The sequence below is a fragment of the Pseudophryne corroboree genome, chromosome 4 (genome assembly GCF_028390025.1).
Source record: "Pseudophryne corroboree isolate aPseCor3 chromosome 4, aPseCor3.hap2, whole genome shotgun sequence".
Taxonomy (NCBI): Eukaryota; Metazoa; Chordata; class Amphibia; order Anura; family Myobatrachidae; genus Pseudophryne; species Pseudophryne corroboree.
This window is the reverse complement of record NC_086447.1, coordinates 923,118,249-923,143,962: the sequence shown is the minus strand read 5'-3', so window position 1 is coordinate 923,143,962 and position 25,714 is coordinate 923,118,249. Positions and strand designations below refer to the sequence as shown.

The window sequence follows — 25,714 nt, the reverse complement described above, 5'->3', positions numbered from 1 at the left end:
GTTGCTTACAGATTCCAGTTGCCTCCCTTCTTAAAAATACCCAGGACATTCCATGTTTCCCTGTTGAAACCGCTGATCTTGAATCGGTTTCATTCCTCACTTCCTCCAACTCCGAAAGTCCAAACTCAACGAGGCGTTGAGTATGAAGTGGCCAAGATCCTGGACTCACGTCACCGTTACGGTCAACTACAATATCTTATTGACTGGAAGGGTTATGGTCCTGAGGAACGTTCATGGACCAATGCTTCTGATGTCCATGCTCCTGCCTTGGTCCGGAGATTCCATTCCAAGTTTCCTCAAAAGCCAAAGAAGTGTCCTGGGGCCACTCCTAAAGGGGGGGGTGCTGTCACGATCCGGGTATCTGGACGCCATTTCTTACCCATCAGATGCCTCCTAAGGCTGGCTCAGCGCTCCAGGACCGGATCCCATCTGTTATCCTGATGTGTACATTCCTGTATCCTCTCCTGTCACTCTGGGACGCTGTCACAGTAAACGCCATATTACACCTGGCATGGCGTCTCCCGCGGCCTCCGCCGCCGTCCCTGAACTTCTGCATGCAGAGTGTCTGAGTGGCGATTACGTCAGCCGCGGCCTCCGCTGTGTCCGCGTGGTTGGATGTGCATTTGTCAGCCTGGCGCCTCCTGTCTCCGGTGGCCGGCGCCGCCATTACTGTTTTCATTACCACATGGATTACAAACCAAACTTCCCTCCAAGTGTCTGCATGGGCGCAGCCATCTTGGATTCTGTCAGCTGATCATTTCCACCAATCTGTTCTCAGTATCGATAATTTGCATAATTGCCTAGCCAATCCCTTCCTTGCTGCAGGTATAAATACACTGTGCCTGAGCAAGGAAGGCGTCAGTGCTTTGGTTGTCAAACCTAGTTCCTGTTTGTCTCTCTCCTGTGATTGTCTTCCAGGTTCCAGCTCCTGTCTCAAGACTTCCACCATAGAGACCCGCACCAGCATTCCACCTGCGGTGTAGCCTGACTCTCCAATCCATTGTGGATTCATCTGTTTCCAGCTACAACATTACCTGCTTCCAGCTCAGCTTCCAGCAGAGTACAGCTTCCCTTAAAGGGCCGGTGTCCTTTCTACACTTTACCACTCTCCACCGGTATTATTATTTCTCCGCTCTCAAGTTCTACATTCCAGTTCATATTTCATCGCTCCCAAGTTCATTTATTATTTAACTGGTTCCAGCCAGTATCCACTCCGTGCTAACAACAGTCTGGTTCCAGCCAGTATCCACAGCAGCTGTTTTATCTTCAGCAACCCAGCTTTTCCTGGAACACCAGCTGGCACAATCCTGGGTTATCTCCATTGCTACAGTCGGGCCTGGTAAGGACTTTCCATCTAGAAGATCATAAGAACTATCTCACACTACCAGTGCCCTGTGGCTCCTGCCATCCTGTAGTACCCAGGAACTGTATTTATTCTTTGCTGACTTTTACGTTTTCTTTTACTGCTGCTGTGTTGCGGAGTTGTCATAATAAACATCATTGACTTTTATCCAAGTTGTCGTGGTCACGCCTTCGGGCAGTTATTATTTATGTTACTTACATGTCCAGGGGTCTGATACAACCTCCCAGGTTCCGGTACATCTCAGCCCCTACAACTGAGGCTGCCTCCCGTCAGCTCAGGCCCTCAGTTGTGACAGCAGCATCTCGCAAACGCCAACTCTTTCCTAGGCAGGCTACGCTTTGTATCACCGGTTTCCAGAATACGCACACAGCTGAAAACCTCTTACGGCAACTGAGGAAGATCATCGCGGAATGGCTTACCCCAATTGGACTCTCCTGTGGATTTGTGGCATCGGACAACGCCAGCAATATTGTGTGTGCATTAAATATGGGCAAATTCCAGCACGTCCCATGTTTTGCACATACCTTGAATTTGGTGGTGCAGAATTATTTAAAAAACGAGAGGGGCGTGCAAGAGATGCTGTCGGTGGCCAGAAGAATTGCGGGACACTTTCGGCGTACAGGCACCACGTACAGAAGACTGGAGCACCACCAAAAACGCCTGAACCTGCCCTGCCATCATCTGAAGCAAGAAGTGGTAACGAGGTGGAATTCAACCCTATATATGCTTCAGAGGTTGGAGGAGCAGCAAAAGGCCATTCAAGCCTATACAATTGAGCACGATATAGGAGGTGGAATGCACCTGTCTCAAGCGCAGTGGAGAATGATTTCAACGTTGTGCAAGGTTCTGCTGCCCTTTGAACTTGCCACACGTGAAGTCAGTTCAGACACTGCCAGCCTGAGTCAGGTCATTCCCCTCATCAGGCTTTTGCAGAAGAAGCTGGAGACATTGAAGGCGGAGCTAACACAGAGCGATTCCGCTAGGCATGTGGGACTTGTGGATGGAGCCCTTAATTCGCTTAACAAGGATTCACGGGTGGTCAATCTGTTGAAATCAGAGCACTACATTTTGGCCACCGTGCTCGATCCTAGATTTAAAACCTACCTTGGATCTCTCTTTCCGGCACACACAAGTCTGCTGGGGTTCAAAGACCTGCTGGTGAGAAAATTGTCAAGTCAAGCGGAACGCGACCTGTCAACATCTCCTCCTTCACATTCTCCCGCAACTGGGGGTGCGAGGAAAAGGCTCAGAATTCCGAGCCCACCCGCTGGCGGTGATGCAGGGCAGTCTGGAGCAACTGCTGATGCTGACATCTGGTCCGGACTGAAGGACCTGCCAACGATTACGGACATGTCGTCTACTGGCACTGCATATGATTCTCTCCCCATTGAAAGAATGGTGGAGGATTATATGAGTGACCGCATCCAAGTAGGCACGTCAGACAGTCCGTACTTATACTGGCAGGAAAAAGAGGCAATTTGGAGGCCCTTGCACAAACTGGCTTTATTCTACCTAAGTTGCCCTCCCACAAGTGTGTACTCCGAAAGAGTGTTTAGTGCCGCCGCTCACCTTGTCAGCAATCGGCGTACGAGGTTACTTCCAGAAAATGTGGAGAAGATGATGTTCATTAAAATGAATTATAATCAATTCCTCCGTGGAGACATTGACCAGCAGCAATTGCCTCCACAAAGTACACAGGGAGCTGAGATGGTGGATTCCAGTGGGGACGAATTGATAATCTGTGAGGAGGGGGATGTACACGGTGATATATCGGAGGATGATGATGAGGTGGACATCTTGCCTCTGTAGAGCCAGTTTGTGCAAGGAGAGATTAATTGCTTCTTTTTTGGTGGGGGTCCAAACCAACCCGTCATTTCAGTCACAGTCGTGTGGCAGACCCTGTCACTGAAATGATGGGTTGGTTAAAGTGTGCATGTCCTGTTTATACAACATAAGGGTGGGAGGGCCCAAGGACAATTCCATCTTGCACCTCTTTTTTCTTTCATTTTTCTTTGCGTCATGTGCTGTTTGGGGAGTATTTTTTTGAAGGGCCATCCTGCGTGACACTGCAGTGCCACTCCTAGATGGGCCAGGTGTTTGTGTCGGCCACTAGGGTCGCTTATCTTACTCACACAGCTACCTCATTGCGCCTCTTTTTTTCTTTGCGTCATGTGCTGTTTGGGGAGTGTTTTTTGGAAGGGCCATCCTGCGTGACACTGCAGTGCCACTCCTAGATGGGCCAGGTGTTTGTGTCGGCCACTAGGGTCGCTTATCTTACTCACACAGCTACCTCATTGCGCCTCTTTTTTTCTTTGCGTCATGTGCTGTTTGGGGAGTGTTTTTTGGAAGGGCCATCCTGCGTGACACTGCAGTGCCACTCCTAGATGGGCCAGGTGTTTGTGTCGGCCACTCGGGTCGCTTATCTTACTCACACAGCTACCTCATTGCGCCTCTTTTTTTCTTTGCGTCATGTGCTGTTTGGGGAGTGTTTTTTGGAAGGGCCATCCTGCGTGACACTGCAGTGCCACTCCTAGATGGGCCAGGTGTTTGTGTCGGCCACTAGGGTCGCTTATCTTACTCACACAGCTACCTCATTACGCCTCTTTTTTTCTTTGCGTCATGTGCTGTTTGGGGAGTGTTTTTTGGAAGGGCCATCCTGCGTGACACTGCAGTGCCACTCCTAGATGGGCCAGGTGTTTGTGTCGGCCACTAGGGTCGCTTAGCTTACTCACACAGCTACCTCATTGCGCCTCTTTTTTTCTTTGCGTCATGTGCTGTTTGGGGAGTGTTTTTTGGAAGGGCCATCCTGCGTGACACTGCAGTGCCACTCCTAGATGGGCCAGGTGTTTGTGTCGGCCACTAGGGTCGCTTAGCTTAGTCATCCAGCGACCTCGGTGCAAATTTCAGGACTAAAAATAATATTGTGAGGTGTGAGGTGTTCAGAATAGACTGAAAATGAGTGGAAATTATGGTTTTTGAGGTTAATAATACTTTGGGATCAAAATGACCCCCAAATTCTATGATTTAAGCTGTTTTTTAGTGTTTTTTGAAAAAAACACCCGAATCCAAAACACACCCGAATCCGACAAAAAAAATTCGGTGAGGTTTTGCCAAAACGCGGTCGAACCCAAAACACGGCCGCGGAACCGAACCCAAAACCAAAACACAAAACCCGAAAAATTTCAAGTGCACATCTCTAATGATAATGGCCCTCATTCCGAGTTGATCGGTCGCAAGGCGAATTTAGCAGAGTTACACACGCTAAGCCGCCGCCTACTGGGAGTGAATCTTAGCTTCTTAAAATTGCGACCGATGTATTCGCAATATTGCGATTACTAACTACTTAGCAGTTTCAGAGTAGCTCCAGACTTACTCTGCCTGTGCGATCATTTCAGTGCTTGTCGTTCCTGGTTGACGTCACAAACACACCCAGCGTTCGCCCAGGCACTCCCACCGTTTCCCCGGCCACTCCTGCGTTTTTTCCGGAAACGGTAGCGTTTTCAGCCACACGCCCCTGAAACGCCGTGTTTCCGCCCAGTAACACCCATTTCCTGTCAATCACATTACGATCGCCGGAGCGAAGAAAAAGCCGTGAGTAAAAATACTTTCATCATAGTAAAGTTACTTGGCGCAGTCGCAGTGCGAACATTGCGCATGCGTACTAAGCGGATTTTCACTGCGATGCGATGAAAAATACCGAGCGAACAACTCGGAATGAGGGCCAATGTCCTTTCCTGGCAGTGTTGTTAATAACTAATAAAGTTGCATTTACTACAGAATGTGGGAGGGATTCAGATGCAATCGGCCAATCAAAGCGGCCGCTGATAAAGTACCAACCAATCAGATCCTAAGTGCCACGTTACAGGATGTGTTTGAAAAATGACAGCTAGGAGCTGATTGGTTGGTACTATATCAGTGCGCAATCTATCACTCTCCAAGGCTTGATAAATCTGGGCAGTAGCTTTAAAGACAACCTTGAATAAAGAAAGAAACTCAGCGACACAGGGAAGAAATATTCTGCTATGAAGAACGTTTATTTATCAGCTCCTGGGACAACAAAAGCAGCGGCAAAAATAAAATAAAAAAATATATATCTTTACCGCAAGACATTTATGGTTGTAGGAAAACAAGGCATAAATACTGCAGAAAGGCCAGGGTCTGAGGAATACATTTCAATGGCAGAAAGCATGCATCAATATGCTGTATATAACTCAGGGGCGCCATGCTAGGAGCACTCGCACACAGGATCTTCTATCACCGACTCGCTATTCCAGAGGATTTCTGCCATGCAACTTTCAGTAAGCGAGCGTGCCTGGATAACATGATAATGGGGCTAATTCAGGTTGGATCGCAAATCGCCATCCAACCGGAATTTTTACGATGGCCCCGCGGGCGCATGCAAAGTGCCCATCCTGCGTATGCGCCTGCACTTTCTGCGGGGCGGGGGGGGGGGGCGCAGAAAAAGAGATTGCCTCTGCCTGACAATCGGGCAGAGGCGGTCACGGAGTGGGGAGGGAGGGGCGGTAACGCTCTATTTCCAGGGAGGAGACGGAGCGTTGCGGGGGGCGGTGCGAATGGGGGCTTATCGGTGGCGTGATAGCGGCGGCTGCGTGATGTCACACACAGCCGCCGCGATGGGTAAGATGGAGCCGAGACTCCAGCGGGCGCAGCTGAGCTGCGCCGGCAAGAGCCGTCCTGAGTTACTGCTTGTTGAATGGGGGGAGGCGCCGGTCAGTCTTGCCCAGCGATGGGCGACCCCCAGCATACAACCAAAAGGATAGCAAATTCTGCTTACTGAATTAGCCCGAATATCATCTGTAGAACCTCTGCTCCATTCTCAGATGTGATCCGCGGCTAAGTCGCCCAGGTGATGCGCTCTACTGTAATTTAATTGGATCAGTTTCCCTATTCTGAATTATGATTTACAAGACGCCAATTGCAAGCTGCGCCTTGTGTCATTATTCTGTAGGCACACGGATTTTATGTCACCTGTTTCTGCCCAGTGACGCGGAGGTGCAGAAAATGCGCACAAACGTTATATACAGTACAGTAGGTGACAGGTAATCTGTAAATAATCTGGATTACCACAAGTGACAACTGTAACGCAATCTGCTGAGAAATAAAGTCCAATTTAGAAAATAATTTGTCTCACTTTGTATTCTACAGTATAAAAACATAAATATGCTACATAAATAAAAATGTATTTTATAGAATCTTAGGTGAGACGATTTCACTGTAAAAGTCCTTTGTGTGAACATTAATTCCTATTATAAATGTATACTATTGTTTTTTATTTTCCTTGCGCAACACAACAGAATGTCAATTTAATTTGTATGTATACAAGATCCCAGCAGAGATAATAGACGTTTATGCTTAAAACCTATTCAAACTTATTAAAATTAATGCATTGGAACTCATCCAATACTGGTTCCTAGCAGACTTTTATATATGAATAAATATAAATCTATGAATTAAGTATTTGTTTACAAAGAATGGTATTCTGATAATTAGACCCTCTGCGGAGTAATGACAGAGGGGGTTATTCAGAGTTGTTAGCAAACCAAAAAAGTTAGCAGTTGGGCAAAACCATGTGCTCTGCAGGTGGGGCAGATGTAACGTGCAGAGAGAGTTAGATTTGGGTGGGTTATATTGTATCTGTGCAGGGTAAATACTGGCTGCTTTATTTTTACACTGCAATTTAGATTTCAGTTTGAACACACTTCACCCAAAAATGCAATCATAATTGCAATTTAATCGCCAAGCATTCGCATTGCGGCTGGGGCTGGCGCTCAGACCACTCATAATCGCTCAAACGCGTGACCATTAGAATAGCGTGCAATATGAGGCCCTTAGACAACAAAAGGAAACATCTGATTGGTTGTTATACTGTATGTTACACTGCAGTAGATTTCACAAGTGACCTTCAAGCACTGCCTGACCTTGCATTCTTTGTGTCTTCTAAAGAGAAGGCAACATCCATAGAAGGAGAACTATTGTGTTACAGTTATTTCATTTCTTAGATATTTCTTTTCAGAAAGAACCCAGGTCATCTTTTATCATTCTCTCAGCCATTGTAATCAAGGTCAGAACATCTTATCGTCTTACTGTATCATTTATCCCATTGCTTTCAATCTATTTTAGATTCCTTCAACCCTTTGAAAACCACAAATGTCTGCCTGGGGACTGCAGTGAACATATTACACCAGGGTAAGCCTAACATTTCTCTTTAATTCTGTCAATGCGTTTCAGTGTTTCATATCACAACAGAACAGAAAGGGTTTGCTGGTGGTGGTGGTGGTGGTGGGAGAGAGTTTGCTGGTGGTGGAGAGAGTTTGCTATTGGTGGTGGGAGGGAGCTTGCTGGTGATGGTGGGAGACAGCATGCTGGTCGTGGTGGGAGAGAGCTTTCTGATGGTTATTGGTAGAGAGTATGATAGTGGTGATGGTGGGAGAGAGTTTGCTGGTGGTGGTGGGAGAGAGCTTGCTGGTGGTTATGGTAGAGAGTTTGATAGTGGTGATGGTGGGAGAGAGCTTGCTGGTGGTTATGGTAGAGAGTTTGATAGTGGTGAGGGTGGGAGTTTGCTGGTGGTGGGAGAGAGCTTGCTGGTGGTTATGGTAGATAGTTTGATAGTGGTGATGGTGGGAGAGAGTTTGCTGGTGGTGGTGGTGGGAGAGCGCTTGCTGGTGGTTATGGTAGAGAATTTGATAGTGGTGATGGTGGGGGAGAGTTTGCTGGTGGTGGTGGTGTTGGTGGGAGAGAGCTTGCTGGTGGTTATGGTAGAGAGTGTGATAGTGGTGAGGGTGGGAGAGAGTTTGCTGGTGGTGGTGGTGGTGGTGGTGGGAGAGAGCTTGCTGGTGGTTATGGTAGAGAGTTTGATAGTGGTGATGGTGGGAGAGAGTTTGGTGGTGGTGGGAGAGAGCTTGCTGGTGGTTATGGTAGAGAGTTTGATAGTGGTGATGGTGGGAGAGAGTTTGCTGGTGGTGGTGGTGGTGGTGGTGGTGGCGGGAGAGAGCTTGCTGGTGGTTATGGTAGAGAGTTTGCTGCTGGTGATGGTGGGAGAGAATTTGCTGATGGTGGTGGGAAAGTTTGCTGGTTGTGGTTATGGGAGACAGCTTGCTGGAGAGAATTTGCTGCTGCTAGTAGAGGGAGAGAGTTTGCTGGTGGTGATGGGAGAGTTTGTTGATGGTGAAAGAGAGTTTGCTGGTGGTTGTGGAAGAGAGTTGCTGGTGGTGGGGGGAGAGAGTTTGTTTCCGGTGGTGGTAGGACAGAGTTTGCTTGTGGTGGTGGAAGAGAGTTGCTGGTGGTGGTGGGAGAGTTTGTTGATAGTGGAAGAGAGTTTGCTGGTGGTAGGAGAGAGCTTGTTGGTGGTGCTGGGAGAGAGTTACTGGTGGTGGTGGGAGGAAGTTGCTAGTGGTGGGAGAGAGTTTGTTGGTGGTGGGAGAGAGTTTGCTGGTGGTTGTGGGAGAGCGTTTGTTGGTGGTTGAAGAGAGTTTGTTGTTGGTGGTGGGAGAGAATGTGTTGCTGGTGGTGGGAGAGAATGTGTTGCTGGTGGTGGGAGAGAATGTGTTGCTGGTGTTTGTGGGAGAGAGTTGGTGGTGGTGATGGGCGTGAGCTGCCAGTGGTAGTGGGAGAGTGTTTGCTGGTGGTGATGGGAGAGAGTTGCTGGTGGTGATGGGAGAGAGTTTGCTGCTGGGACAGAATTGCTGGTGGTGATGTGAGTGAGTTGCCGTTGGTAGTGGGAGAGTTTGCTGGTGGTCGTGGGAAAGAGTTGCTGGTGGTGATGGGAGAGAGTTGTTGTTGGTGGTGGTGGTGGTAGAGAGTTTGCTAGTGTTGGTGGGAGAGAGTTGCTGGTGGTGGTGGGAGGGAGTTTGCTGGTGGTGATGGAGGAAGAGAGTGTGCTGGTGGCGGTGGAAGAGAGTGTGCTGGTGGTGGTGGGAGAGAGTTGCTGGTGGAAGTGGAAGAGAGTTGCTGGTGGAAGTGGAAGAGAGTTGCTGGTGGAGGTGGGAAAGAGTTTGCTGGTGGTGGTGGTGGAAGTTTGCTGGTGGTGGTGGGAGAGAGTTTGCTGGTGGTGGTGGGAGAGAGTTGCTGGTGTTGACATGAGAGAGTTGCTGGTGGTGGAGTTTGCTGGTGGTCATGGGAGTGAGTTGCTGGTGATCATGGGAGAGAATTTGCTGGTGGTGGTTGGAGAGAGTTTGTTTGTGATAGTGGTAGAGAGTTTCTTGTGGTGGTGGGAGATAGTTTGTTGGTGTGAGCGAGTTTGTTGGTGGTGATGGCAAAAAGTTTCTGGTGGTGGTGGAAGAGAGTTTGATGGTGGTGGTGGGAGAGAGTTTGTTGCTGGTGGTGATGGGAGAGAGTTTGCTGGTGGTCATGGGAGAGAGTTGCTGGTGGTGATGGAAAAGAGTTTGCTGGCAGTGGTGGGAGAGAGCTGCTGCTGGTGGTGGGAGAGAGTTGCCGGTGGTGACATGAGAGAGTTGGTGGTGGTGGAGAGAGTTTGCTGGTGGTCATTGGAGAGAGTTGCTGGTGGTCATGGGAGAGAGTTGCTGGTGGTGATGGAAAAGAGAGTTTGCTGGCAGTGGTGGGAGAGAGCTGCTGCTGGTGGTGGGAGAGAGTTGCCGGTGGTGACATGAGAGAGTTGCTGGTGGTGGAGAGAGTTTGCTGGTGGTCATGGGAGAGAGTTGCTGGTGGTCATGGGAGAGAGTTTGCTGGTGGTGGTTGGAGAGAGTTTGTTTGTGATAATGGTAGAGAGTTTCTTGTGGTGGTGGGAGATAGTTTGCTGGTGTGAGCGAGTTTGTTGGTGGTGATGGCAAAAAGTTTCTGGTGGTGGTGGAAGAGAGTTTGATGGTGGTGGTGGGAGAGAGTTTGTTGCTGGTGGTGATGGAAAAGAGTTTGCTGGCAGTGGTGGGAGAGAGTTGCCGGTGGTGACATGAGAGAGTTGCTGGTGGTGGAGAGAGTTTGCTGGTGGTCATGGGAGTGAGTTGCTGGTGGTCATGGGAGAGAGTTTGCTGGTGGTGGTTGGAGAGAGTTTGTTTGTGATAGTGGTATAGAGTTTCTTGTGGTGGTGGGAGATAGTTTGCTGGTGTGAGCTAGTTTGTTGGTGGTGATGGCAAAAAGTTTCTGGTGGTGGGAGAGAGTTTGTTGCTGGTGGTGATGGGAGAGAGTTGCAGGTGGTGGTGGTGGGAGAGAGTTGCAGGTGGTGGTGGTGGTGGGAGAGAGGTTTTGTTGGTGGTGGTAGAAAGTTTCTGGTGGTGATGGAAGAGAGTTTGATGATGATGATGGTGGTGGTGGTGGGAGAGAGTTGCTGGTGGTGGGAGAGAACTCATTCATACAGTAACAGCATGTCCTATTTTTGTTACAGAAATAACTACACGTGCTTTGTATATAAGTGGTCAAATAGTTTGTCATGACATAATAAATACCTCTAAATAAAAGATTAAGCAGGAACAAACGATAAAGAATATAATCCAGTTTAATTGAACGTTTTGGACTTTTCCTTTCACTACTAGTGTCACCCAGGAAATAGAGCGAGCTTTGTCTTTTGTAACGTTGGTGCCAAAAGGTGACTTTAGATGAATAAACGTATAATTTGCCTTACGCTACTATTTGCTTAACTGCTTTCAGCTACAAATATTTGAACTTTGTCAAAATGAAAGGTGCACAAACCTGCAGCTATATTTCATATGAATAGAGTTACCAAGCTTAACCATGGAGATATCTAAGCCCTGGTCTAGATAATACAGTACCGCTTTGAGAACATGTATAAAAGCACTCCCAATTTATGTAGTAATACTCGTTTAGCATGTTCAGGACATCCACCTCTGTCCCTATCATAGACTGTTAATGCCTGTATATTCATTTTTAGGCTGAGCCCCAGTCTACATCTAGGATAATCCGTATTCCAGTGCACAACAAGCAAACCTCGACAACTGTAAAGGTTTGTTAGTGACAGTTGGGGTTATCTAGTAGAGATCTATTAGGTTCCGCAGTGTAACATCATTAAAATTTCTATAACATGCCGTAGTAAAATAGTGAATGGATTCACCAAAGCCTCTAAACTGAGAGTCACTAAACTCACAATGGAGGAGGCCATATTTTGAGCTGAATATTGGGGAGAGCCCCAGGAGAATGTAATGAATATATAGCGCCCTACCTTCTTCTACGCACACTGGGATGTCATTCGGCCGCCATGCCAGAGAGCCGTTATTAAGCAGCACGCACATCTTCTTTGAAGGACCCTTAAGCCTATATCCATTCTGACAGTGAAACCGGACAACGGCATTTTCAAAGAAGACTCCGATGCTCTGCGTCCTGTAACCGTTTGCTGGGACTTCTGGGACGTTACAGGTGCTCAGGTCCTCAAATCCTGAAAAATAAAACAAAAATGTTCAGTGTGTAGAAGATAAAGCAATCATAGTGGACCATCAGCCAGGGTCCATGAACTGTGAGACAAGGGTGGAGGGTTGGACTGGCCCACCGGAGTACAGGGGGAATTCCTGGTGGATCCCTTTCTCTAATGTCAGGTTCCAGACTGTTGTGCACATATTATACATTGTTATTCTATTGCAGGCCTGGCCAACCTGTGGCTCTCCAGACGTAAAACTACACGTCCCAACATGCCCTGCTGCAGATTTAGCATTACCTAAAAGTAATACTGTGGCAGGGCATGCTGGGATTTGTAGTTTCTCAACAGCTAGAGAGCCAGAGGTTGGACAGGCCTGTATTAGAGGATCAGTTACATGGTGAGTACTCCGAGAAGAAGAACATTTAACAAAATATTTTCCTTGCCAAAAACAGAAAAGAATCCTAAAGATGGAGGAAGTATATGATTTTGGAGCATGTTTACAAATTACCGGGAGAGGGTTCTGCTGGAACCTTCCCCTGCAATGGCCATTGCAGGTGCTTTGCGATCATGTCACTTCTTAGTTCTTACACACCGCAGGAACGGGCTTCTGTCCCTGCGGGTGATTAATAGTAAATCCGGGCAAACTATAATTTCCTATTGTTTTTTTTTTCCTTATTTTTGTGTCAAATACCTGATAATTAGTAAATACGCTCCTTTGTTCCTTCAGTACAGTAAAAAAACAGACCAGCAACCATTTCTCTGGGGCAATAATGCCATTCATAGACAATTATAAACTACGCTGCCCCTGTATTATGATTCACATGTCCGGACAATCTGCAGGTATCAGCCTGCATGCTCGTATACAAGTGTACAAGTTACTTAGCGTAGAGGCCTGTACTCAGCCCGAGCCAAAATTCTGTCTGTGAATTAGTTTTGCCGCTGATAGCTGGTCAGGTTTAATTAAAAACTTAATTACTTAGTGTTATAAATGAACTATGCGATTGCCAAAATATAATCGATAGGTCACTGGGAACTTGTCCTAAGCAGTACAGGAACATGGTAATAATACGTTTATTAGTTAGCAGTACACAATAAATTTGCTAGGAGAGGGCGTGGGAGACCCGTCGTAAATCTCCTTGTAACCCACAGGTACCTGCTGCAGGAAGGTATTGCTCTGCAATATATTCCCCAACAACTTGTCCTATTTATCCTAATACAGCTCACTGTATTTCCTTCCAACAAGAGATTTGCCTAACCCAGGCGTGACCTCTCCATACGCACCAGCAGAATAGCGCGGAACTGCCGCAAAACAGAACAGCTCCGTGCAACCGCCGCCAGTTCCTGCCCCAAAACGCCCATTTCACAAAAAGAGTCCAACTCAGAACTCAAAATCGCTGGAGGAACACAAAAATGGGCAAATTCTCATACGCGAAATGCGCTGTATGCCAAAAGCGGCAATTTGCATCTGTACAAAGAGATCCGTCCGACTCAGAATGAGCCCCATTGTGCTGCGGTGTGTTCTCCTGAGCACCAGAACATAGTAGTGCAGCAAGTGGCGCACTAGATGCAGAAAAGGTGAAACTATGTTGCTGGCACAGCATTGGCATAGAGGGGTAACTGACAGCAAACAACATAGAGGGACAAAAATGGCCCGTTCAGTGGGTGTATTGAGGGCATGTCTATGCAAGCGGCTGCGTTGACAGTACAAGTTTTTGTGGTCTGACCGTTGGTGGGGTGTAAGGATGCACCAAAGGGTATTAGTGTGCACGCGTGGGTGCTAAAAGTTGGCATCTCAGTTCTTGCTCACTCAGCCGCGCAGATGTACACACGGGAAGGGATTTGTAGTGTCATCTGCATAAACGCACAGCCGGATGGTCGTCAATAGGCGCTGTGTGTGTGCTTTTGCGTGTGACTCGGGCCCATTGGGGCAGATGTATTAAGCCTGGAGAAGTTATAAACTAGTGATAAGTGTAAGGTGATTACGCACCAGCCAATCATTACAGGTTTGAAAAATGACAGTTAGTAGCTGATTGGCTGGTGTGTTATTATTTTTATTATTACATTTTATTTATAAGGCGCCACAAGTGTTTCGCAGCGCCGTACAAAGGACAGTACAGTACAAAGGACACCTTCCTCTTATCACTGATTTATCCCTTGTCCAGGCTTAATACATCTGCCCCACTGTGTGCAAAGAACCTTTTGTGAGAGGTCCTCGGAAGTGCAGCATTCTGTTACATAATGTGTATATCTCTTGTCATTCTTCATTTATATCGCACCGTGTTCCATTCCAGAGGCGGCGCTTGATTGACAGCAATGACAAGAAGATCTGCAGCAGCTCCCTGATTGCTGATTGAGCAGTGAGTACACCGCTTTCCAGTTCCTTTGGTATTTGAAACTTTTGAATTAAATGTTTGCACTTGTTTCTTTTGTTATATTCACACCGTACCCATACAATGCCGCCATTACATGTATAGGCCACATCGCTCATCCTCCAGGCCGGACGGTGACACTGTGTGGCATAATGTTTATATTGGGGGCACGATGGCATGTTTTTACTGGGGGCACTGTGTGGCATAATGTTTATATGTTTATACTGGGGGCATGGTGTGCCATCATGTTTATACTGGGGGCACTGTATGGCATAGTGATTATAATGAGGGCACTGTATGGCATCATGTTTATACTGGGGACACTGTGTGGCATGTTTATACTGGGGGCATTGTATAGCATAATGTTTATACTGGGGGCACTGTGTGGCAAAATGATTATAATGGGGCACTGAGTGACATAATGTTTATACTGGGGCACTGTGTGGCATGTTTATACTGGGAGCACTGAGTGACGTAATGTTTATACTGGGGACACTGTGTGGCCTGTTTAAACTGGGGGCACTGTGTGGCATAATGTTTATACTGGGGGCACTGTGTGGCATAATGTTTATACTGGTGGAACTGTGTGGTATAATGCTTATACTGGGGGCACTGTGTGGCATAATGTTTATACTGGGGGCACTGTGTGGCATAATGTTTATACTGGGGGCATTGTGTAGCATAATGTTTATACTGGTGGTACTGTGTGGCATGTTTATACTGGGGGCACTGTGTGGCATAATGATTATAATGGGGCACTGAGTGACGAAATGTTTATACTGGGGGCACTGTAAAGCATAATGATTATACTGGGGGCACTGTGTGGCATAATGTTTATATTGGGGGCACGATGGCATGTTTTTACTGGGGGCATTGTGTGGCATAATGATTATACTGGGGACACTGTGTGGCATAATGTTTATACTGGCAACACTATGGCATAATGTTTATATGATTATACCAGAGACGTAACTAGGGTTTTTGGAGCCCAGGGCAAGATCAATAATGGCGCCACCCCCCCCAAAAAAAAAAAATACAAAAGGAAAGTATGTGCACACGCCACCGGTGTCACTGTATATAAAGATGTCGGGGTGTGTACCGGGTAGATAGATTGTTTGGAGGAGCTGGGAAAGACCCGGAGGTCTTGGTGCACGTTGGCACCAACGACAAAGTTAGTGGTAGGTGGGATGTCCTTAAGAAAGATTATAGGGACTTAGGCCAGAAACTAAAAAAAAGGACATCTAAGGTAATTTTATCCGAAATATTACCAGTGCCACGCACTAACCCAGGGAGACAGAGGGAGATTAGGGAGGTAAATGTGTGGCTCAGAGACTGGTGTAGGAAAGAGGGGTTTGTGTTCTTGGAACACTGGGCGGACTTCTCAGTCAGGCGCCATCTTTTTTTCTCGTGACGGATTGCACCTGAATGAGGAAGGGGCTGCGGTGCTGGGGGGTAGGATGGTTAGTAGGTTGGAGGAGCTTTTAAACTAGGAGCCTAGGGGGAGGGTTTAGCTAGAAACTATGGGTCATGCAGCAAGTATAGTAGGGATGGTGGTAGTGAGATAAAAGGGGGTGGAGAAGGGGGGAGGGAAAGTGCAGCCGGTAAGGGTATGTACATGGGTTTTATTAAGGGTGTTAAGAAAGGTATTGCTAAAGCATTAAATAATAACAATTATGTGTCATCATTACAGCCTATAGAAAATGTTGTACGGGACTTAAGGGAAAATACTTATGTCAGGGCGGTGAATTTAGACGGGAACATTGGGTTGACCAAAGAGAAAAGTAAGGTGGGCAATACTAAGTATGGTGGGGTTGGAGAGGGAGCGAGAAGGACAGTCTGTATTAGTAACTCTACGGATGCACTCGTTAACAAGGATGGGAAGTCTTTAGAAAAACAAATAAAGGAACCGATAAACTAAAATGTATGCTTGCAAATGCAACAAGTCTAGCAGGTAAAATGGGGGAATAGGAATTGTTAGCATCAAAGGCTGAGTATGACATTATAGGTATTACGGAAACATGGTGGGACGACTCTCACAACTGGGTTGCTAACTTGGAGGGGTATTCTCTTTTTAGGAGGGACAGGGCTAACAAAAGAGGAGGAGGTGTATGTCTTTATGTTAAACCATCACTTAAACCATACCTAAAGGAGGTTATCTATGAGGAGACTGGCGATAATGTGGAGTCACTATGGGTAGAAATCTCAAGTGGGGGAATTGATGAAAAAAAAACTAGTCATAGGCACGTGCTACAAACAGCCGGATATTAGCATACATGAGCAAGAACAACTATTGCAGCAAATCAAAACGGCTGCGGGATTGGGGGACATCCTTGTCATTGGGGATTTTAATTACCCGGATATAAACTGGAGTAACGATTCATGTGCTAAAGCAAGGGGCAGCAGGTTCTTAAATATGTTTAGGGATCACTACTTGTCTCAATTAGTCGAGGACCCAACTAGGGGCAAAACTACCCTGGATCTAGTAATTACTAATAATGTGGACATTATATCAAACACTAAAGTTGGGGAGACTTTGGGTAACAGTGATCACTATATGATCACATTCGACATCAGTTTCAGGAAACACAGCTACAGGGGTTCCACCAAAACTTTTAACTTTAGGAAGGCTAATTTCAGTATGCTTAGATGTGCACTTAACGACATAGAGTGGGAGGTTCTGTTTAATAGCAAGAACACTTCAGAAATGTGGGATGTTTTAAAAGGGTTGCTGGATAGCAATATTCATAACTTTATTCCCATGGGCAGTAAATGCAGGAGTATTAAACTCAAACCGATGTGGCTTAACAAGAAGGTTAAGGCAGAAATTGATAAAAAAGCGAGCTTTCAAAGCATTTAAATCTAATGGAAAGGAAGAGTCTTTCAAGTATTACGAGTGTAATAATAAGAATTTACTTACCGATAATTCTATTTCTCGTAGTCCGTAGTGGATGCTGGGGACTCCGTAAGGACCATGGGGGGATAGCGGCTCCGCAGGAGACTGGGCACAAAAGTAAAGCTTTAGAACTACCTGGTGTGCACTGGCTCCTCCCCCTATGACCCTCCTCCAAGCCTCAGTTAGGATACTGTGCCCGGACGAGCGTACACAATAAGGAAGAATTTTGAATCCCGGGTAAGACTCATACCAGCCACACCAATCACACCATATAACTTGTGATCTAAACCCAGTTAACAGCATGATAACAGAGGAGCCTCTAGAAAAGATGGCTCACTACAGCAATAACCCGATTTTTTGGTAACAATAACTATGTACCAGTATTGCAGACAATCCGCACTTGGGATGGGCGCCCAGCATCCACTACGGACTACGAGAAATAGAATCATCGGTAAGTAAATTCTTATTTTCTCTAACGTCCTAAGTGGATGCAGGGGACTCCGTAAGGACCATGGGGATTATACCAAAGCTCCCAAACGGGCGGGAGAGTGCGGATGACTCTGCAGCACCAAATGAGAGAACTCCCGGTCCTCCTCAGCCAGGGTATCAAATTTGTAGAATTTTACAAACGTATTTGCTCCTGACCAAGTAGCTGCTCGGCAAAGTTGTAAAGCCGAGACCCCTCGGGCAGCCGCCCAAGATGAGCCCACCTTCCTTGTGGAATGGGCTTTCACAGATTTTGGCTGTGGCAGGCCTGCCACAGAATGTGCAAGCTGAATTGTACTACAAATCCAACGAGCAATAGTCTGCTTAGAAGCAGGAGCACCCAGCTTGTTGGGTGCATACAGAATAAACAACGAGTCAGATTTTCTGACTCCAGCCGTCCTGGAAACCTATATTTCCAGGGCTCTGACAACGTCTAGCAACTTGGAGTCCTCCAAGTCCCTAGTAGCCGCAGGCACCACAATAGGTTGATTCAGGTGAAACGCTGAAAACCACCTTAGGGAGAAACTGAGGACAAGTCCTCAATTCCGCCCTGTCCGAATGGAAAATCAGATGAGGGCTTTTACAGGATAAAGCCGCCAATTCTGACACGCACCTGGCCCAGGCCAGGGCCAACAGCGTGACCACTTTCCATGTGAGATATTTTAACTCCACATATTTAAGTGGTTCAAACCAATGTGACTTTTGGAACCCAAAAACTACATTTTGATCCCAAGGTGCCACTGGAGGCACAAAAGGAGGCTGTATATACAGTACCCCTTTCACAAACGTCTGAACTTCAGGGACTGAAGCTAGTTCTTTTTGGAAGAAAATTGACAGGGCCGAAATTTGAACCTTAATGGACCCCCATTTCAGGCCCATAGACACTCCTGTTTGCAGGAAATGTAGGAATCGACCTAGTTGAAAATTCCTCCGTCGGGGCCTTACTGGCCTCGCACCACGCAACATATTTTCGCCAAATGCGGTGATAATGTTTTGCGGTTATATCTTTCCTGGCTTTGATCAGGATAGGGATGACTTCATCCGGAATGCCTTTTTCCTTCAGGATCCGGCGTTCAACCGCCCTGCCGCTAAACGCAGCCGCGGTAAGTCTTGGAACAGACAGGGTCCTTGCTGGAGCAGGTCCCTTCTTAGAGGTAGAGGCCACGGATCCTCCGTGAGCATCTCTTGAAGTTCCGGTTACCAAGTCCTTCTTGGCCAATCCGGAGCCACGAATATAGTGCTTACTCCTCTCCATCTTATAATTCTCAGTACCTTGGTTATGAGAGGCAGAGGAGGGAACACATACACTGACTGGTACACCCACTGTGTTACCAGAGCGTCTACAGCTATTGCCTGAGGGTCCCTTGACCTGGCGCAATACTTGTCGAGTTTTATAAACATGTGGAAGACTTCTGGGTGAAGTCCCCACTCTCCCGGATGGAGGTCGTGTCTGCTGAGGAAGTCTGCTTCCCAGTTGTCCACTCCCGGAATGAATACTGCTGACAGTGCTATCACATGATTTTCCGCCCAGCGAAGAATCCTTGCAGCTTCTGCCATTGCCCTTCTGCTTCTTGTGTCACCCTGTCTGTTTACGTGGGTGACTGCCGTGATGTTGTCCGAATGGATCAACTCCGGGTGACCTTGAAGCAGAGGTCTTGCTGAGCTTAGAGCATTGTAAATGGCCCTTAGCTTCAGGATATTTATGTGAAGTGATGTCTCCAGGCTTGACCATAAGCTCTGGAAATTCCTTCCCTGTGTGACTGCTCCCCAGCCTCGCAGGCTGGCATCCGTGGTCACCAGGACCCAGTCCTGAATGTGCGGCCCTCTAGAAGATGAGCACTCTGCAACCACCACAGGAGAGACACCCTTGTGCTTGGTGACAGGGTTATCCGCTGATGCATCTGAAGATGCGACCCAGACCATTTGTCCAGCAGGTCCCACTGGAAAGTTCTTGCGTGGAATCTGCCGCATGGGATTGCTTCATAGGAAGCCACCATTTTTTCCAGAACCATCTCATTGATGTACTGAGACTTGGCTCGGTTATAGGAGGTTCCCGACTAGCTCGGATAACTCCCTGACTTTCTCCTCCGGGAGAAACACCTTTTTCTGAACTGTGTCCAGGATCATCCCTAAGAACAGAAGACGAGTCGTCGGAATCAGCTGCGATTTTAGAATATTGAGAATCCAATCGTGCTGCCGCAACACTACCTGAGATAGTGCTATACCGACCTCCAACTGTTCCCTGGATCTTACCCTTATCAGGGAATCGTCCAAGTAAGGGATAACTAAAATTCCCTTCCTTCGAAGGAGTATCATCATTTCGGCCATTACCTTGGTAAAGACCCGGGGTGCCGTGGACCATCCATACGGCAGCGTCTGAAACTGATAGTGACAGTTCTGTACCATAAACCTGAGGTACCCTTGGTGAGAAGGGTAAATTGGGACATGAAGGTAAGCATCCTTGATGTACCGAGACATCATGTAGTCCTCTTCTTCCAGGTTCGCAATCACTGCTCTAAGTGACTCAATCTTGAATTTGAACCTCTGTATGTAAGTGTTCAAAGATTTTAGATTTAGAATCGGTCTCACCGAGCCGTCCGGCTTCGGTACCACAACAGTGTGGAATAATACCCCGTTCCCTGTTGCAGGAGGGGTACCTTGATTATCACCTGCTGGGAATACAGCTTGTGAATGGCTTCCAAAACTGTCTCCCTGTCAGAAGGAGACATCGGTAAAGCCGACTTTAGGAAACGGCGAGGGGGAGACGTCTCGAATTCCAATTTGTACCCCTGAGATATCACCTGAAGGATCCAGGGGTCTACTTGCGAGTGAGCCCACTGCGCGCTGAAATTCATTGAGACGGGCCCCCACCGTGCCTGATTCTGCTTGTAAAGCCCCAGCGTCATACTGAGGGCTTGGCAGAGGCGGGAGAGGGTTTCTGTTCCTGGGAACTGGCTGATTTCTGCAGCCTTTTTCCTCTCCCTCTGTCACGGGGCAGAAATGAGGAACCTTTTGCCCGCTTGCCCACGAAAAGACTGCGCCTGATAATACGGCGTCTTCTCATGTTGAGAGGCAACCTGGGGTACAAACGTGGATTTCCCAGCTGTTGCCGTGGCCACCAGGTCTGAAAGACCGACCCCAAATAACTCCTCCCCTTAATAAGGCAATACTTCCAAATGCCGTTTGGAATCCGCATCACCTGACCACTGTCGTGTCCATAACCCTCTACTGGTAGAAATGGACAACGCACTTAGACTTGATGCCAGTTGGCAAATATTCCGCTGTGCATCACGCATATATAGAAATGCATCTTTTAAATGCTCTATAGGCAATAATATACTGTCCCTATCTAGGGTATCAATATTTTCAGTCAGGGAATCCGACCACGCCAACCCAGCACTGCACATCCAGGCTGAGGCGATTGCTGGTCGCAGTATAACACCAGTATGTGTGTAAATACCTTTTAGGATGCCCTCCTGCTTTCTATCAGCAGGATCCTTAAGGGCGGCCATCTCAGGAGAGGGTAGAGCCCTTGTTCTTACAAGCGTGTGAGCGCTTTATCCACCCTAGGGGGTGTTTCCCAACGCACCCTAACCTCTGGCGGGAAAGGATATAATGCCAATAACATTTTAGAAATTATCAGTTGTTATCGGGGGAAAACCACGCATCATCACACACCTCATTTAATTTCTCAGATTCAGGAAAACTACAGATAGTTTTTCCTCACCGAACATAATACCCCTTTTTGGTGGTACTCGTATTATCAGAAATGTGTAAAACATTTTTCATTGCCTCAATCATGTAACGTGTGGCCCTACTGGAAGTCACATTTGTCTCTTCACCGTCGACACTGGAGTCAGTATCCGTGTCGGCGTCTATATCTGCCATCTGAGGTAACGGGCGCTTTAGAGCCCCTGACGGCCTATGAGACGTCTGGACAGGCACAAGCTGAGTAGCCGGCTGTCTCATGTCAACCACTGTCTTTTATACAGAGCTGACACTGTTACGTAATTCCTTCCAACAGTTCATCCACTCAGGTGTCGACCCCCTAGGGGGTGACATCACTATTACAGGCAATCTGCTCCGTCTCCACATCATTTTTCTCCTCATACATGTCGACACAAACGTACCGACATACAGCACACACACAGGGAATGCTCTGATAGAGGACAGGACCCCACTAGCCCTTTGGAGAGACAGAGGGAGAGTTTGCCAGCACACACCAGAGCGCTATATATATACAGGGATAACCTTATATAAGTGTTTTTCCCCTTATAGCTGCTGTATCTTTAATACTGCGCGTAATTAGTGCCCCCCTTCTCTTTTTTAACCCTTTCTGTAGTGTAGTGACTGCAGGGGAGAGCCAGGGAGCTTCCCTCCAACGGAGCTGTGAGGGAAAATGGCGCCAGTGTGCTGAGGAGATAGGCTCCGCCCCCTTATCGGCGGCCTTATCTCCCGTTTTTCTATGTATTCTGGCAGGGGTTAAATTCATCCATATAGCCCAGGAGCTATATGTGATGCATTTTTTTGCCATCCAAGGTGTTTTTATTGCGTCTCAGGGCGCCCCCCCCCCCCAGCGCCCTGCACCCTCAGTGACCGGAGTGTGAAGTGTGCTGAGAGCAATGGCGCACAGCTGCAGTGCTGTGCGCTACCTTGTTGAAGACAGGACGTCTTCTGCCGCCGATTTTCCGGACCTCTTCTGTCTTCTGGCTCTGTAAGGGGGCCGGCGGCGCGGCTCTGGGACCCATCCATGGCTGGGCCTGTGATCGTCCCTCTGGAGCTAATGTCCAGTAGCCTAAGAAGCCCAATCCACTCTGCACGCAGGTGAGTTCGCTTCTTCTCCCCTTAGTCCCTCGATGCAGTGAGCCTGTTGCCAGCAGGTCTCACTGAAAATAAAAAACCTAAAACTAAACTTTTCACTAAGCAGCTCAGGAGAGCCACCTAGTGTGCACCCTTCTCGTTCGGGCACAAAAATCTAACTGAGGCTTGGAGGAGGGTCATAGGGGGAGGAGCCAGTGCACACCAGGTAGTTCTAAAGCTTTACTTTTGTGCCCAGTCTCCTGCGGAGCCGCTATCCCCCCATGGTCCTTACGGAGTCCCCAGCATCCACTTAGGACGTTAGAGAAAAGAAATGCAAAAAAGCAATAAGAGCAGCTAAAATGGAAAATGAAAAGCAAATCACTATAGAGAGTAAAACCAATCCTAAAAAGTTTTTAAATACATAAACGGTAAAAGGTTAAAAAAAGGAGAATATAGGTCCATTAAAAGATGAATTAGGAGAATTGATAAATGATGACGAAATTAAAGCGGAAATACTGAACAAATTCTTTTCATCGGAATTCACCAGTGAAGAACTGATGGTGGGAGTAGAGCATAACCATTGTGACAGTAATGATTCATGGTTAGATACTTGTTTAAATGAAGAAGTAGTCCGGGAGAGACTAAGCAAAATTAAGATGAATAAATCACCTGGTCCTGATGGACTTCACCCGAGGGTTCTTATGGAGCTTAGTTCACAACTAGCACCACCCCTATACTTGATTTTCAATAATTAAATTAGATCAGGCATGGTACCGAAGGATTGCCGTATAGCTGAGGTAGTGCCATTATTTAAAAAGGATCCAAAAATCTTCCGGGAAACTACAGACCAGTTAGTTTATCATCTATAGTGGGGAAAATATTGGAAGGAATTCTGAGGGAAGTCATACAGGAGTATCTAAAGTCCTCTAGGATTATTATCAAGAACCAGCATGGGTTTGTGAGGGTCAAGTCATGTCAGACTAACTTAATTAGCTTCTACGAGGAAGTGAGCAATAATTTTGATCAAGGAAAAGCAGTGGATGTGGTCTTCCTAGATTTTGCAAAAGCCTTCGATACAGTTCCTCACAGGAGACTGATGATCAAATTAAAGGAGATTGGCCTAGGAAAAACAATTTGCACATGGATAAGCAGCTGGTTGGATAGCAGGGTACAGCGAGTAGTGGTCAACGGGAAGTCCTCAACCTGGTCCCCTGTAGTCAGCGGAATACCACAAGGGTCCGTACTCGGACCACTACTGTAGAAATAGGCCTGGAAAGCACAGTGTCAATCTTTGCAGATGATACTAAACTGTGTAAGGTAATTAATTCAGAATTGGATGTGGAGTCCTTGCAGAATGATCTATCTAAACTTGAACTCTGGGCGTCTAAATGGAAAATGAGGTTCACTACAGACAAATGCAAGGTTATGCATTTTGGGACTAAAAACAAACTTGCATCCTACATATTAAATGGGGAATGCCTAGGGGAAACAGAGTTGGAAAAAGATTTGGGGGTATTCATTGATAATAGGCTTAATAACCGTACACAATGTCAAAACGCAGTAAAGAAGGCAAGTAAGGTGCTAGTGTGCATAAAAAGGGGAATTGAGACAAGGGACTCGGATGTAATCATGCCGCTGTATAAGGCATTGGTACGTCCGCACCTGGAATATTGTGTTCAGTTTTGGGCACCATTGTATAAAAAAGACATCAGTGAACTCGAAAGTGTTCAAAGGCGAGCTACTATATTAATAAAGGCCTAGAAGGACTGAGCTATAAGGAAAGACTTACTAGGCTGAATATGTATACACTAGAAAAGAGGCGCCTAAGAGGAGATATTATTAATATCTTCAAATATGTAAAGGGACATCACAAAGAGTTATCAGAGGAATTATTTATTAAAAGAACACAGTTTAGGACACGTGGGCACTCGCTGCAACTGGAGGAGAGAAAGTTCCGAACGCAATGGAGGAAAGGGTTCTTCACTGTAAGGGCAATCAGGATGTGGAATTCCCTGCCAGGGAAGGTGGTAATGGCGGACTCTGTAATTGGATTTAAAAAAGGAATGGATAAATTTCTGAATGAAAAAGCTATCCAAGGTTATAATACTTAAAATATCAACGTAGTTAATCCGGGGGTAACATGAGTTATAGTAGCTAACTAGTCATAAAACATTGTTTAGCTAGTATGTAGAATCATCACAACTTAAAACAGGTTGAACACGATGGGCAATTTGCCTCTATTCAACCTCAAATACTATGTTACTTTGTTACTATGTATGTGTATGTATAGATGTAGGTGCAGTGGTCGAAGTGGAATTTTTGAAGGGGGAATGAAAAAGTGTAGATAGCAATTATGCGCGCGCCGAAGCGTGGTCACTCAAAAGGGGCGTGTCCTTTAGTGTAGTAGGACCCCTTATACTATCTAGTACTGGTGCCCCTTTCACAATATAGCACACGGTATGAGCCGAAATTCACATTACCCCACACGGTATGAGCCAAAATTCACATTACCCAACATGGTATGAGCCGAAATTCACACGTGCGCACGCGATATGCACGGGGGGGGGGGGGGGAGTAGGGGGAAGCTCCTAGCTGCTGTTGCTGCCTGTACAGTGTGACAGGCACAGCGGCCGGGCCAGGGAGACAGGGAGAGCGCCGCGGATAGCGCCGGCGGAAACCCTGTCGCATGGGGCGAGCGGGCCGTGCAGGTGCCGGTGGCGCCCCCCTCTGCTGGGGCTGCCACGGCGCCCAGGGCACGTGCCCTGCTTGCCCATGCTAGATACGCCTCTGGTACTGGGGGCATGGTGTGCAATCATGTTTATACTGGGGGCACTGTGTGGCATAATGTTTATAATGAGGGCACTGTATGGCATCATGTTTTTACTGGGGGCGCTGTGGAATAATGTTTATACTGGGGACACTATGGCATAATGTTTATACTGGGGCACTGTGTAGCATAATGTTTATACTGGGAGCACGGTGTGGCATCATGTTGATACTGAGGGCAGTGTGTGGCATAATGTTGATACTGGGGGCACGGTGTGGCATCATGTTTATACTGGGGGCATCGCGTGGCATAATGATTATACTGGGGGCACTGTGTGGCATAATGTTTATACTGGTGGCACAATGTGGCATAATGTTTACCGGGGGCACTGTGTGGCATAATGTATATACTGGGGGCACTGTGTGGCATAATGTATATACTGGGGGCACTGTCTGGCATAATGTTTATACTGGGGGCACTGTGTGGCATATTGTTTATACTGGGGACACTGTGAAGCATGTTTATACTGGGGACACTGTGTGGCATAATGTATATACTGTGGGCACTGACTGGCATAATATTTATACTGGGGGCACTGTGTGGCACAATGTTTATACTGGGGGCACTGTGTGGCATAATGTATATACTGGGGGCACTGTGGCATAATTGTTATACTGGGGCACTGTGTGGCATAATG

At 47.1% G+C, this 25,714-nt stretch overlaps 1 protein-coding gene across 4 annotated transcripts in view; it reads right to left on the bottom strand.

Annotated features, from left to right (window-relative positions):
- SUSD4 (sushi domain containing 4) overlaps nt 1-25,714 on the bottom strand; it is a 206,367-nt gene that overhangs the window by 128,105 nt on the left and 52,548 nt on the right. For all 4 annotated transcript variants that reach the window (XM_063919026.1, XM_063919025.1, XM_063919024.1 and 1 more), the window contains one exon: nt 11,511-11,723. In XM_063919026.1, the coding sequence (XP_063775096.1) occupies nt 11,511-11,723 (213 nt within the window). The remainder of the gene's footprint in view (nt 1-11,510; nt 11,724-25,714) is intronic.